At 43.6% G+C, this 14,727-nt stretch overlaps 1 protein-coding gene across 1 annotated transcript in view; it reads right to left on the bottom strand.

The window, feature by feature from the left end:
* LOC125464687 (uncharacterized) overlaps nt 1-14,727 on the bottom strand; it is an 84,976-nt gene that overhangs the window by 36,442 nt on the left and 33,807 nt on the right. The window contains exons 17-20 of the mRNA XM_059655331.1: nt 14,091-14,325; nt 4,399-4,434; nt 2,266-2,422; nt 1,104-1,205 (exon numbers count right to left, since the gene is read on the bottom strand). Of these exons, the coding sequence (XP_059511314.1) occupies nt 1,104-1,205; nt 2,266-2,422; nt 4,399-4,434; nt 14,091-14,325 (530 nt within the window). The remainder of the gene's footprint in view (nt 1-1,103; nt 1,206-2,265; nt 2,423-4,398; nt 4,435-14,090; nt 14,326-14,727) is intronic.

The raw sequence follows: 14,727 nt of genomic DNA, 5'->3' as shown, positions 1-14,727 counted from the left end.
CTGGTTGGACGGTAGGAGACAGAGGCTGGTGGTAGAGGATTACTTTTCAGACTGGAGGCTTGTGACCAGCGGTGTGCCACAAGGGTCAGTGCTGAGTCCACTGCTTTTCCTCATTTATTTGAAAGGTTCGGATGTGAACATAGGATGTATGGTTAGTAAGTTTACAGATGAGACCAAAATTGGTAGTGTAGGGGACAGCAAAGAAGGTTACCTCAGAGAACAAAGGGATCTTGAGCAGATGGACCGATGGGCTGAGGAGTGGTAGATGGAATTTAATTTAGGTAAATGTGAGGTGCTCCATTTTGGAAAGGCAAATCACAGCAGGATTTATATAATTAATGGCAAGATCCTAGAGAGTGTTGCTGATCAAAGTGACCTTGGAGTACAGATTCATAATTCCTTGAAAGTGGAATCACAGGTAGATAGAATAGTGAAGCAGGTGTTTAGCATATTTGTCTTTATTGGGCAGTGCATTGAGTATTGGAGTTGAGAGGTCATGTTGCAACTGTACAGGACATTGCTTAGGCCACTATTAGAACGCTGCATTCAATCCTGGCCTCCCTGCCATAGGATGGATGTCGTGAAACTTGAAAGGATTCAGAAGATATTTGCAGAATTGAAGGGTTTGAACTGTAGGGAAAGGCTGAATAGACTGGAGTTACATTCCCTGGAGGGTCAGAGGCAGAGGGGTGAACTTATAGAGGTTCACAAAATGATGAGGGGCATGGATAAGGTGAATAGACAAGGTCTTTTCCCTGGGGTGGTAGAATCTGAAACTAGAAGGCACTGGATGAACGTGGGAGGGGAAGGATTTAAAAGGGACCCAAGGGGCAATTTTTCACACAGAGCGGGGTGCATGTATGGAATGAACATCCAGAGGAAGTGGTGGAGGCTGGTACAATTACAATATTTAAAAGGCATCTGGGTGGTATATGAATAGGAAAGGTTTAGAGGGGTATGGGCCAAATGAGTCAAGATTTATTAAGGATATCTGGCCAGCATCAACTAATTCCATGCTGTACATCTCCATGACTCTAGTTTCATCACTACTTTACACAAGATACATGAATCAACAAATGTGAATATTCTTAACATGAACTCACCGCTGTAGCAAGACTGACTGCATCCAATTCAATTTTTCCCAAATGCCCACAGAATGCAGAGCTGACAATACTGATTAGAAGTGTCAACAGCTCTGTCAGACACTGTCAAGGGAAAATGAATGATAAATACCATGTGCTGACCACTTACTTTGAACAATTTATTTTATACTGTTACTCTAGTTAAACTGAGTTTGAAACAATTATCCTTTCCTCTTCAAAGAGCCTGATAGAGTTTAAGTTGATATCGGTGAAGTCTTCGAGATTACAGAGGGAAATGGAAATGATTACACAGGCAAATCATTCACTGATGACAGGTTTCAACAACAGGATACCCAGAGAATGAGCCATTGCTTTTAAATCAAGATGAAGGCTTTCGGCTGCAAGGTAGGGACCTGTGGAGTGGGTTCGCTGCGGATTTTCTTAAATAAAGGAATCGCTGGAATTGGAATCAACAACAGGAATTTTATAATTATGCTCAGTAAGGGTGATTGAATCAATCAGAGCTAATTGAAAGAGACTATATAGGTGGGTGCAGTGATGTGAGCTGCATTAGTGAATTCATTGAAGGAGATGATATAAATTGCATTTATCTACAATTCAGTATGGTTTAGGTGAGAGCCGCGTATGAACACTGTTAAACTGGGGTCTTGTGGTGCACTGATCATGTCCCTACCTCTGGACCAGGAGGCCTGCGTTGAAGTCCCACGTGCTCCAGAAGTGAGTGACAGCAAGCCTAACTCGACTGTTCAGAAAAGAGGATGAACACAGCTGGACAAGCAGCATCAGAGGAGCAGGAAGGCTGGTGTTTCGGGTCTAGACCCTCCCTTTCAGCCTTCCTGCTCCTCTGATGCTGCTTGGCCTGCTGTGTTCATCCAGCTCTACACCTTGTTATCTCGGATTCCCCAGCATCTGCAGTTCCTACTGTCTCTTGTTCAGGAAGGAATTTGGTTTTGTCCACCATTTGACTTGTTTCAGAAGAGGCCAGAGTGGGAACAACATAAAATTGGGGTCTTGTAGCTTAGTGGTAGTGTCCCTACTTCTGAGCCAGAAGGTCTATGTTCATTTCCCCACCTGTCCCAGAGGTGTGCTATAATATGTCTGAGAAGGTTGATTAAAAATAACTATGAATGATATAATAAGATGTTATTGAGTGTCAACTCACCACTGGCCCAGCTAGTCTTGATATAAGTTTTGCTTCTTGCCAGAAGTTGGTAGGTATCCATCCCCTTATTTTCCTCAGAAACAGATTGCCACATCGTCCACTTGACGGGGCAACATTGCCAGAGCTTACCTGCACTGAATTCTCCATTTTTCCGATCCTCCGTTACAAAGGAGAAACAAAACAGTTGTTTTACTTCTTTTGTATATATATTTCCATCTCTGCACTCCCATCCCATTAACATTCTCAGCAAGTTATCCCTTTCCTTTGAGTCCGGCCACCAACCCATTCCCATTCCCTCGCTACCCGTCTCCACTTCCGCTTCTGATGTAGCATCTTTTATTTATTGTGACGTGGTGTGTGGTCATGACCTTAAACCTATTGCTCCACCAGGTCTTCTGATCACGATTAAATTTTAGCAATTGTTTTTTTTCTCAGAGCTGCAGGAGTTGGATCATCTATAGTTAGAGTTGAAAGATTTCTGCGTATAAATTATCAATAGTTAATTACTTTGGCTCTGAAAACTTCATTCAAAAGTTTTGTGAATGAGTGACACTTTAATATTACTGCTGCCTGGTGACCACTTTGATCTGAAGTATGAGCTCAGTGCCCTTTGTAACATGTGACCTACACTGGGAACTTGCACTCCCCATCATGAGTCAGCACTCATTGGAAGGAGCTCTTTGAGGATCTCCTCAGCCAGGACCTCATCCTCAACAAGAGCAGAAAGCAGATACAATCTCCCACACAAGACTATTTTGGACCCCACAAATGTCTTCAACTCTATCAACTAAGAGAGACAGAAGACTGTCCTCCACAACTTAGCTGCCTATTCATCATCACCCTTCACTTGCTACATGATGGGCAATGCATGCTGTGATCCTCGCCAGCAGATCTATCACAGACCTAATGCACGTGCAAGCTGATCTATGTACGCACTCAGACATCCAAACTACTGTCAGTGCATTCACAAAGGCACTTTGCACATTAAGATAACATGGGGTTACTTGAAACGAGAACAGTAGAGCACTTGAAAATCAGAAACAGAACTAAAACCTTATTGTTCCAAAAAGGCATGGAAATTCTGTATAGAGGAGAGGCAATTATTGCATATGACCTACATAGGATGAAAAAGGGCACAGAATACATAGAATAAAAATCTGAAAGAGAAAGGTTGTCTTCAGACATTTCCCATTATACGACATTTCCCTTCAACTGTTAAGATTCACAGAGGGCCACTGGACTATGTCGATCAATTTCCATTTCTTTTGGAGCCTTCTCTTGTTTAAGGCAGATATCAACATTGAAATTCGCCACTACCTCCATTGACCAGTGTAACTTTCAGCTGACTGAAGAATACAGTGTTTAATTACAAAGACCTCAAAACCCAACACCAAGCCCTCGGTCTACAGCGCAGCAGTGCATCTTCTGGAGGCAAACATGCAGAATGTTGGGGAAACTCAGTAACGAGGAGTGAGAAACAGAGTTAACATTTTGGGTCTGCTATGGCTCTTCTTTAGAACTTGCATCAGAGGTGTGGACGACATGCAGCAGAGAGCTGACAAATATCATCAGTGATGCCTCCACAAAATCCTGCAAATCCAAAAGCAGGATAGACGTCCCAATGTGTGGCGGTCTCTTGGCGGCCTGGCATGGCCTCAGCATAGTCTTTAGTTTCCAGATGATTCCAGAGCAGACTTCCTTGCGGTGAAGACCAGCATGGTCTGGAGTTAAGATCTGATGTGAACTGAAGGTTAGGTGCTGGTGTTGACTGGGTTGGAAGGACTGCTATTCTGAACTTTTTAATTTCTTTATTTTTCTAATTTATCCCTACAATCTGATGAATAGGTTGATGAGGAGATCTCCACATCCTCATCAAAACTCCACCTTAAAAATAATATTACTCCAGAGCTTCCCCAGCTTCAGCTTCAGTTTGGGCTGGTTGTACAGATCTGCTGGGGGGGACCTCAATTAACGAAGGCTCACTAAATGTTCCATTTGAATTATCCACAACTTTCAAGACATTTTTGGCGATCCTAATGGCTGCTTGTGGTATTACTTTGGCTCCTGATGTTGGATTTTGTTTAGCCATTGCTCTGATCACTGTAACTGTTACACCTCTTTTGCCTCACTCACGCTTTCTGTATGGACGAAGCTATAGCTTTTGGGCTCCTGCCAAATCATTAAATGAGAATACGTCAACAGCATCTACGGGTAGCTTCTGAACAACTCCTTCCTGACATTAAATCGTATTGTTAATGCATTTTATAAAAATAAATTTGGGAATATACTCCCTGCTACTTCTGCTTAGAAAATCTTTTGCTTTCAGTGCAATTTCTGGAAGAAAGGTTATGTCCTCTTCCAGCAAGAGTTTGAGTAGTTCCTGTATTTCTTTAACATAATTGTGGGTTCAGTCACACCACTGGAGAAATAAAAATATCTTCCTGACATTAATGCCTCTTGCGAATCTCTTACTTATTCCTTCTACTCACATTGCAGTTTCCACTTTGTCATGTTTGCAGTGAAAGCTACCAGTTCTGTGTTTATGCTGGGCCTAGCAAGCCAGCCCGGTAAGTCCTGCATTTCAATTTTCATCCTATACATTAGCTCTGCCATTTTCACTTTGCCGGATACTTTGTCACCATGCTCTTACTCGGTACTTACATAGTTCTATGGGATTTTGCGCATTGCTGTGAATTTCTGAGAGATTTGTTACTCTGTCTTTCCTATCTTGGACTGTTACTAGCTGACAATGGTCCTTCCTCTACACTGACTTAACACTGGCTAGACCTCAGCACTTAGATTCAAGAGGTTTGCAAACAACATGTACCTCAAATAGTTGTAGGTGTATGCATGAATAACATAGAGATAAGAGAAATGGAAATCATTTCAATTCGCACCAAGTCATTAAGCCTACAGCTTAGTGTCGCATGATATCCAGTTGCTTCCTGTGGTCGGGTGTTGGCCTACAACACCAGTTCTAAATCTGGCTGGCAAGTTGAAAAATCTATCCCTGTGCCTTCAAATCTAGTAGCATTATTTGGATGCGAAGAACATCCTGAAATTTTAGAAAATCCGACATAAGAGTTCTTTCCTCTAACATAACATAAATGCATTCCACACAGCAAATGGTGGCCATTAACCATTTAATGCCCACGGCCCATTATTCAAGCGCTTCAGGCTCTGGGTAAATGCAAAGCAGCAAGGAAGACTAGCAGAAGTCAGCAAGTAGCAAGCTTCGATTACATACTTTTGTTGAATGATACAGAAAGTTATGTTTTTATGTTTTCATTAATATTCTTTTTTTTAGTTGATATCCATGTTCCCAATTCAATTCCCCAATCCCCCAAAGTTCCACAAACTCCCCAGTTGTTATAAAAGATTTGGAACAGAGGATTTACTGTCGTGGGTTTTCCCATCCTTTTCCCTTCCAACCCCCAACCCTTGCAAGTTTCAAATTTACCTTTCCTTTGATCCTGGATATGAAGTTCAGCAGCGTCTTGTGTCCCTCAGGCTAGGGTCAATAATTGTAGTTGGCTAGCGCCTTCCAAAATAACAACCACACGAGAATATTAAACAATCTTTGTGGAATAACAATTACGAAAAGTAAGGGTCCTTAGCTTTTCCATCCTACAAACATAAGAATTCCGGGGAAAGGGATACCCTGAGTCTGACCACACGCTTATGATCTTAGTGTTTGTGTAACTTAAGTTGTTTCGTTGCGTACATGAACATCGCTTTACACTTTGCAGTTTACCAGTTATTTATTAAACTTGGGACTTCACTGGTGCACAATCTAATAGGTGATGTTTAAATTTATATTCAGAAATTGATTCAGTCAGAGAAGCTTTTTTCAAAGTAGTAGTCACTGTCATAAGAGGACTAGTGTAGCTCAGTTGGCTGGAAGGCTGGGCCGTGCTAACAGTACAGGTTCAATTCCTGCACTAGTTGAGATTACCATGAAGTACTCTTTCTCCTGAACCTCTTCCCCTTGCCTGAGGTGTGGTGACTCTCAGATTAAACCGTCACTAGCCATCTCTCCCCAATGGGAGTGCAGTCCTGTGGTCTACTGTGCTGAATTCACCTTTAATTTAACAGCGAGTGTACCACATGTGATTTCAGCACAGCAAGATTCCACAAACAGCAACACGAAGATGGCAGATAATCTAATTTAGTCACGTGAGCCAAGGGACAAATATTATCAGGAAACAGGTGATGTATCAATGTTTCAGTGCTGTATGGTTCTATGTTTGCAGAGAATGGATACATGTGTATGATGGTACATCATTAGATTTACTTTAGTAATCAAGCCTCACAAAATCTGTCAATGACTAAATGCTTTGACTCTCAATTTAGTTTATATCGTTCATTGTTCACCCTCTTCGGATGCCATTTCCCTTCTTCAAATCTGTCATCCTGGACCTCTGTTCAAAAGCTAACTGGCAACCTCCCCCTCAGGCTAAGTAGTCTCTGTGGCTTTCCTCTAGACTTTGAATGTGTATTCACCTCCAAATTCTGTGACAACTTAGTCAAAACTTCCTTGTTTGTATCCCAGCTACAGGACTAACATGGCCCACAGCAGACACAAGTGATGTCCTATGTGACTGTGACAGAAGAAAACTATAGCTCCTCATTCTTTCATTTGACAAGTTTTGTCACACAATTCTCTTCACAGTCATCTATTGGATGGGACTGCTTTCACCTGATTCCATTCCTGTCTGTGCTCCAGCTACATCCTTCAGGATACAAGATAATAAAATGTGAGGCTGGATGAACACAGCAGGCCAAGCAGCATCTCAGGAGCACAAAAGCTGACGTTTCGGGCCTAGACCCTTCATCAGAGGGTGACCCTCTCTGATGAAGGGTCTAGGCCCGAAACGTCAGCTTTTGTGCTCCTGAGATGCTGCTTGGCCTGCTGTGTTCATCCAGCCTCACATTTTATTATCTTGGAATCTCCAGCATCTGCAGTTCCCATTATCTCTCTCTCCTTCAGGATACAGTTGGTTTAATCATTGGCAGAACCAACAAGCTCTTGAGAGTGAAACCTCCCAAAAATAAAGAACACTTTGTGTTCTTTCTAACCTCTGTGCTCTTCTAGCAAAATGCAAGACCGGATGCATTACCAGAAGGAGAGGTGTCAATGGGAATCAGTGGGCTGTTCCCTTAACTGGGGAGGTGATGGCCTAGTGGTATTATTGCTGGACTGTTAACCCAGAGAGCCGGATAACATTCTGCAGACCTGGGTTTGAATCCTGCCACGGCAGATGGTGGAATTTGAATTCAATAAATATCTGGAATTAAGAATCTAATGATGACCGTTAATCCATTGTTGATTGTCAGGAAAAACCCATCTGGTTCACTAATGTCCTTTAGGGAAGGAAACTTCCATTCTTGCTTGGTCTGGCCTATATGTGACTCCAGACACACCGCAATGTAGTTGGCTCTGCCTTTTGGGCAGTTAGGGATGGGTAATTAATGCCGCCTGGTCAGCAATACCCTCAGCCCGTCAACAAATAAAGAAGGAACAATTAGGCTCTATCAGAAGCTATGACAGTGCGGGCGGCACGGTGGCTCAATGGTTAACACTGCAGTCTCACAGCGCCAGGGACCCGGGTTCGATTCCAGCCTCAGGCGACTGTCCGTGCAGAGTTTGCACATTCTCCCCGTGTCTGCGTCGGTTTCCTCCGGGTGCTTCAGTTTCCTCCCACAGACCAAAGATGTGCAGGCCATGCTAAACTGCCCGTAGTGTTCAGGGGTGTGTGGGTTATAGGGGGATGGGTCTGGGTGGGATGCTTCAAGGGGCGGTGTGGACTTGTTGGGCCGAAGGGCCTGTTTCCACACTGTAGGGAATCTAATCTAATATCATGGAGCCAACAAGATTACTAAGGACTCTGAATGACACCTCACTCACTGATCAAGTAGAGTCATAAAACATAGAAACAGACCCTTTGGTCCAACCAGTCCATTTCCAATCATAATCCCAAACTGGTTCTGAGGAAGGGTCACTGGATCCGAACATTAACTTATTTCTCCTCCACAGATGCTGCCAGACCTGCTGAGCTTTTCCAGCAACTTCTGTTTTTGTATCATCCCAAACTAAGCTCGTCCCACCTGCCTGCTCCTTCATGAGTGAATTAAAACAAAAACTGGTGATAACAAATAGGTGTTAATGTAATCTGAATCACAAACAAAAAATAATATGAGGAAGCTACTTAGAGATAGTAAAAACTGCCGATGCTGGGGTCAAAGACAACACAGTGTGGAGCTGGAGGAACACAGCAGGCCAGGCAGCATCAGAGGAGCAGGAAGGCTGACGTTTCGGTTCAGGACCATTCTTCAGTTTTCAGCTCCTCTCTGAAACAAACTGCAATTCTACCGTGGTTTTAGGAAGGCGAGGCCATGACTTAGGCAACCAGATATACATTAATTAAAGCGGAATGCGGTGATGATAAGAGAGTGCAGATGCTGCGAGCTCTAGCTTTTGCTATGTGTCCTATGTGACTTCTCATTGCAGTTACAACAATATGTAATGTTTCATAACGCTAAAGTTTCCCTACTTCAAGCTCCTAGTCATGTATTATTTTAACTTATTACTACTTAGCCAAAAGTAAACAGTCTCAACATGCAGCGATAATGGGAACTGCAGATGCTGGAGAATCCAAGATAATAAGATGTGAGGCTGGATGAGCACAGCAGGCCAAGCAGCATCTCAGGAGTCAAAAGCTGACGTTTCGGGCCTAGACCCTTCATCAGAGAGGGGGATGGGGTGAGGGTTCTGGAATAAATAGGGAGAGAGGGGGAGGCAGACCGAAGATGGAGAGAAAAGAAGATAGGTGGAGAGGAGAGTATAGGTGGGGAGGTAGGGAGGGGATAGGTCAGTCCAGGGAAGACGGACAGGTCAAGGAGGTGGGATGAGGTTAGTAGGTAGGAAATGGAGGTGTGGCTTGGGGTCAGAGGAAGGGATGGGTGAGAGGAAGAACAGGTTAGGGAGGCAGAGACAGGCTGGGCTGGTTTTGTGATGCAGTTGGGGGAGGGGAAGAGCTGGGCTGGTTGTGTGATGCAGTGTGGGGAGGGGAAGAACTGGGCTGGTTTTGGGATGCAGTGGGGGAAGGGGAGATTTTGAAGCTGGTGAAGTCCACATTGATACCATTGGGCTGCAGGGTTCCCAAGCGGAATATGAGTTGCTGTTCCTGCAACCTTCGGGTGGCATCATTGTGGCACTGCAGGAGGCCCATGATGGACATGTCATCAAGAGAATGGGAGGGGGAGTGGAAATGGTTTGCGACTGGGAGGTGCAGTTGTTTATTGCGAACCGAGCGGAGGTGTTCTGCAAAGTGGTCCCCAAGCCTCCGTTTGGTTTCCCCAATGTAGAGGAAGCCACACCGGGTACAATGGATACAGTATACCACATTGGCAGATGTGCAGGTGAACCTCTGCTTAATATGGAAAGTCATCTTGGGGCCTGGGATAGGGATGAGGGAGGAGGTGTGGGGGCAAGTGTAGCACTTCCTGCGGTTGCAGGGGAAGGTGCCGGGTGTGGTGGGGTTGGGGAGGAGTGTGGTGCGGACAAGGGAGTTGCGGAGAGAGTGGTCTCTCCGGAAAGCAGACAAGGGTGGGGATGGAAAAATGTCTTGGGTGGTGGGGTCGGACTGTAGATGGCGGAGGTGTCGGAGGATGATGCGTTGTATCCGGAGGTTGGTGGGATGGTGTGTGAGAACGAGTGGGATCCTCTTTGGGCGGTTGTGGCGGGGGCGGGGTGTGAGGGATGTGTTGCGGGAAATGCGGGAGACGCGGTCAAGGGCATTCTCGACCACTGTGGGGGGGAAAGTTGCGGTCCTTGAAGAACTTGGACATCTGGGATGTGCAGGAGTGGAATGCCTCATCGTGGCGAATGTCATACCTGCAGCCGAAAAGGACACTGGGCAAAAACATGCCAGTTCAAAAAGAAAGTGACTGCAGGTAAATCCACCTCTAAACTGAACTGAAAACCCAGGGAAACCCTCTGGCAGAACAGGTGCTACTGTAATGCATTAAGGGACATCTCCTGAGCGCTCATAAACCTCACAAAAAAACGAGAACAGCCCACCTCCCACCTCTTAGCCCCCATTTATTAGCAGCTTTAGGATAATGACAAGACTGCTGTTACGATTCGATGGGGGTGGGCAATAGGGAAATTGATTGTGTTTTGGACACTGGAGCTGAATTGACGTGTTTGCCTTTAATTCACAAACGTGATGCGCCCTTTGATGGTGAGCGGTGGACCGCAGTTGGAGTTGGGGGGAAAGGGACTAATTCTCCGAAGAGCACAACCATCATCAATGCAATTGACACTGCCTGAGAATTTGGTGCCTGTATGGGTTGGGCCATTACAACAAGCCCTGCTGGGAGTGGGGATGTCTTAACCCAGTCAAATTCATCGCTACATTTTGAGGATGGTCACTATAAAACACCTCACACAGGAAGAATGGAAGAATCATTTGGTTTGCGCGAAAGATAATAATAACAGTGCTCTTTTACAGATGACCCCATTCACTTTTACCGGAGTTGCCCTGCCATGTACAAAACAATACCCCTTTAGTCCTGTCTTCACTGCTGGTATTTTAACCATAATCAAACGATTAGTGCAACAAGGTGTACTAGGAAGAGTCCATAGTTCATCTGATAATCCAGTATGGCCAGTTTAAATGCCAGATGGAGCTTGGCATCTGTCAGTGGTTACAGGGGACTGATCTAAAAGCACCCCTGGCTGCCAATCCCTCTAGCATTTTTAACTCTCTCTCTGTCACTGGATCACAAATATTTTTCAGTGACAGACATGGTCAATGGAGTTTGGTCTGTTCCCTTAGTCCCTGAGGTACAACCATGGCTTGTTTTTACCAACAGTACACCTGGACATGTCTGCCACAGGGCTTTCACGGTAACCTTACTGTATTCCATATGGCTTTGCCAAATCATTTTTGGGAATTGCCTCCGATGGCATCCACGGTAATTCAATACATGGACGATATTCCAATAGCATCCCAGACAGAGGAACAACATAGGGAGAATTTGCACATCCTCCTTAACCATTTACAACCCTGCAGCCGAAAGGCCAACATTAACAAGGGACAAATTGCCCAAATAGTTGTAGTAGACTTAGGGACAAAAGATTGCAGCAGGAAAACATGAAATAGGGCAGCTGCTTTCAAACAGCCAAAGAGCTCACTGCTATTCAGGACTTGAGAGCTTTCCTGTGCCTTTGTGATTTCAACTGAAACTGAAGCGATAGTTAGCTCAACCACTGAATGATCTTTTGAAACTAAAGAGGGAATCAAAGGAAGCTGTTATTTTGCCTTCCAAACATTAAAAACTGCCCCAGTTACGTATCACATCTCACATCTTAAGAGAACGAAAGCCCCCGATCCATCACAAAGATGCTGTTACTTTTTGGGACTTAAAACTATACTGATCCCCCTTGGAGCGGGAGGACTCATTGTAAAGCATGAACTCAATGTACACACCTTTTTACATACTTCTGATGTTTATGCTGAGCATACCGATGTCTCCAGCTGCTCGGTTTGCTCACACATTCCTACACATTCTAAGGGCCTTGAGACCCATTCCTTTTAATATATCGGAGGTGACAGAATGGGTCATTCGCCAGAACAAATCCCTAACGGCTGGGGCTCGCATGGCTCTCTCACAGAGAGAGAGGTGTAAGGAAGATACGGTCAGAACAAGTCCAACAAGTTTATTCAAAATCACAAGCTTTCGACAAAACACTACACCTGATGAAGCAGTAGCACTCAGAATGCTTGCGATTTCAAATATACCTGTTGGGCTATAACCTGGCATTGTATGATTTCTAACCTTATCCACCCCAGCCAAATATCAGCACCTCCACGTCATGTAGGAAGGTAGGGGCAGAAATCTTAATTAACATTTGAGAAATATTTAAATAGTCATTTATAATGCTAACACATACAAACCTGTGGGTCTAATGCTGAAAAATGGGATTAAAACAGCTGTATGGTTATTTCTGCCCAGTCCAGACAACTTGGGCCAAAGGTCCTTTTTGCGCTGTAGGTCACCATAACTCTTTGAGACTAAACATTTTATTCATCAAGGAGCAGAGTAAATGAAAATAATTGTACTCACTGGAACTTGGAGGAAGAAATCTGCCCAACTAGTTATGTATCTCAGCGATACAGCCATATTTATGAACACATATTTTCTGCTTTGGGTAACAAATTCTGCCTGTTAACATTCCACCAGTATGCTGGAGTTTTACCAAGTATTCATGGCATGCTAATGAATGCAAAACTGGTCGGGATCATTGCGCACAACAATACTGCAGGGCATCGTAGTTTTTCGTTTAGTAATTGTTATCCTGTATCTGGCCTTCATGTTGCTTAGATGTTGTGTTCACCAAATGCTAAAGTCTAAAATTCGACATTTTGCAATGAGCCAATGCCCTCAGAACTCTGCATATTATTGTTTGCTTGCTTTGCTTGTATACTTCTGTTTGGGAAGAATCGAAATTGGGGAGATGTGGGGATATTAGACAAGAGTGTGATTGAGCCAATGTCTTATAACAGGGGGAGGTGACAACCTAATGGTATTATCACTGGACTGTTAATCCAGAGACCAAGACAATGTTCTGAGTTTGAAACCTGCCTTGGAGAATAGTGGAATTTGAATTAAATTAAAAAACGTCGAAAAATAAGAATCTGGTGACAACCATGAATCCATTACCGATTGTCGGGAAAAACCCATCTGGTTCATTACTGTTCTTTTGGGAAGGAAATTGCCATCCTTGCCTGGTCTGGCCTACAAGTGACTCCAGACCCACCACGATGTGGTTGACTCTCAACTGCCTTCTGAGCAATTAGGGATGGGCAATAAATGCTGCCTGATCAGCGACACCCTCATCAGATAATTGAATAAAAAATTAAATTTGTTTCTGATGTTAATTGGATGTAAGGGACATCTGTGAGTGCATGTGATCGAGTTAAATTCATACAACAGTTAAATTTGTTCCTGCTGCTAAAAAGATTATGCTTTACTGATGAAATGTCATATTAATTGGCTTATTGTGTTGCTAAGGCTTGAAAACAAAATGTATTTAGATAAAGCTATCAGCATCTTAATGTTTAAAAATGTAAGCCGTACTTAGAGTCTACACAGTTACACACTTATTGTCGAACCTAGACTGTAATGTCATGGCTTCTTAATAAAAGTCCTCAGATTTTTACCTATTGGCAACTGGTTATTCTGAGAAGAAGAAAGAGAGTATCCAACAGTCTCAATGTCATTCTGGTGAAGCTGTATTGCACCCACTTTTCAAAGCCAATATGAAGTGTCCTGGGATAGTTACAGGAATATAAGTTATATCCAAATGTAGCATTGACAGCCTTTGGAGGGCCTCTCCAACTGGTAGAACAAAACATTTCTAATGAGAGTGATCAATAAATATGGGATATTGACTCATGGGTATGACTAAATCAGGCCGTTTTTATCTAGTTCAATTTTAGAGAGACAACTTGGAAATGACCTTCTCCAAATCTACAGCTTTACAATGTCCAATAGAGATAACCACTGACCGTGAGATATTTGCAAATAAATTGAAACTGCTCATTATTAATTTGCTTCCTTTATTGTATGCTCTATTAATTATAATCATATAATCATGTTATTAAGATAGTATTTATTATTATTTGATCAATAAATAGATTTTCTTGTTGGCAGCAGATAGATTTTATGTGAACTTTAGCCTCTGTCACACTCTCACTATTCCTGTTGTGGTGAGTAACTGTGCTCTTGTCTCTCCATTGGTCACTGGTGTCTACATGTCCTTTGCGAGAATGAAGTGTGCGGTCAGTCCAATGGCCAGGATCACGGGTCCTGAGAGGAAGAAGAGGCCACGGCGAATGATCATTTGCTTTGTGGACAGGATTTCTCCGACTGTGGTAACTCCAGTTTCCAAAAATGAAGATTCATCCATCACCTGGTCCTTGTCCACACTTGGTTCCAATTGTGAAACACTAGACATCAGAACCATAGCATCGTTTCCTGTGTCCTCCTCTGTGAATGAAACTTACAGTGAGACATTGAAAGCACATGATGGTACGGTTTGATCCATTTTCTGAGGAGCAGACCATTGATCTCCAATTGCCAATTCCCCATGATCTAAATAAAAGGACCCGTCCTGCCAAAAGTACAGGGACTAACCTGAACTTCCAACTTTCTTGTTTTTTACTCCTTCAATAGCCTACCTTCTCACCACCTACAGACTGTTGTCTCGATAGCCCTTCAGAGACAGGTGAAGGGGTCAGTCCAACTCAGTAGATTCATCAACACTTTACCTTCCTTTGGATTTCTGCTGACTGTTCATAATCCAACTGGGATCTTTGCCTCTAACAGAGTGCTAGCTCAGGACCATCATCACAAAACTGTGCAGACACACAGTCAGCAAGCATACCAAGG

Source organism: Stegostoma tigrinum, chromosome 27 (genome assembly GCF_030684315.1).
Source record: "Stegostoma tigrinum isolate sSteTig4 chromosome 27, sSteTig4.hap1, whole genome shotgun sequence".
Taxonomy (NCBI): domain Eukaryota; kingdom Metazoa; phylum Chordata; class Chondrichthyes; order Orectolobiformes; family Stegostomatidae; genus Stegostoma; species Stegostoma tigrinum.
This window is presented reverse-complemented; position numbering and strand designations above follow the sequence as displayed.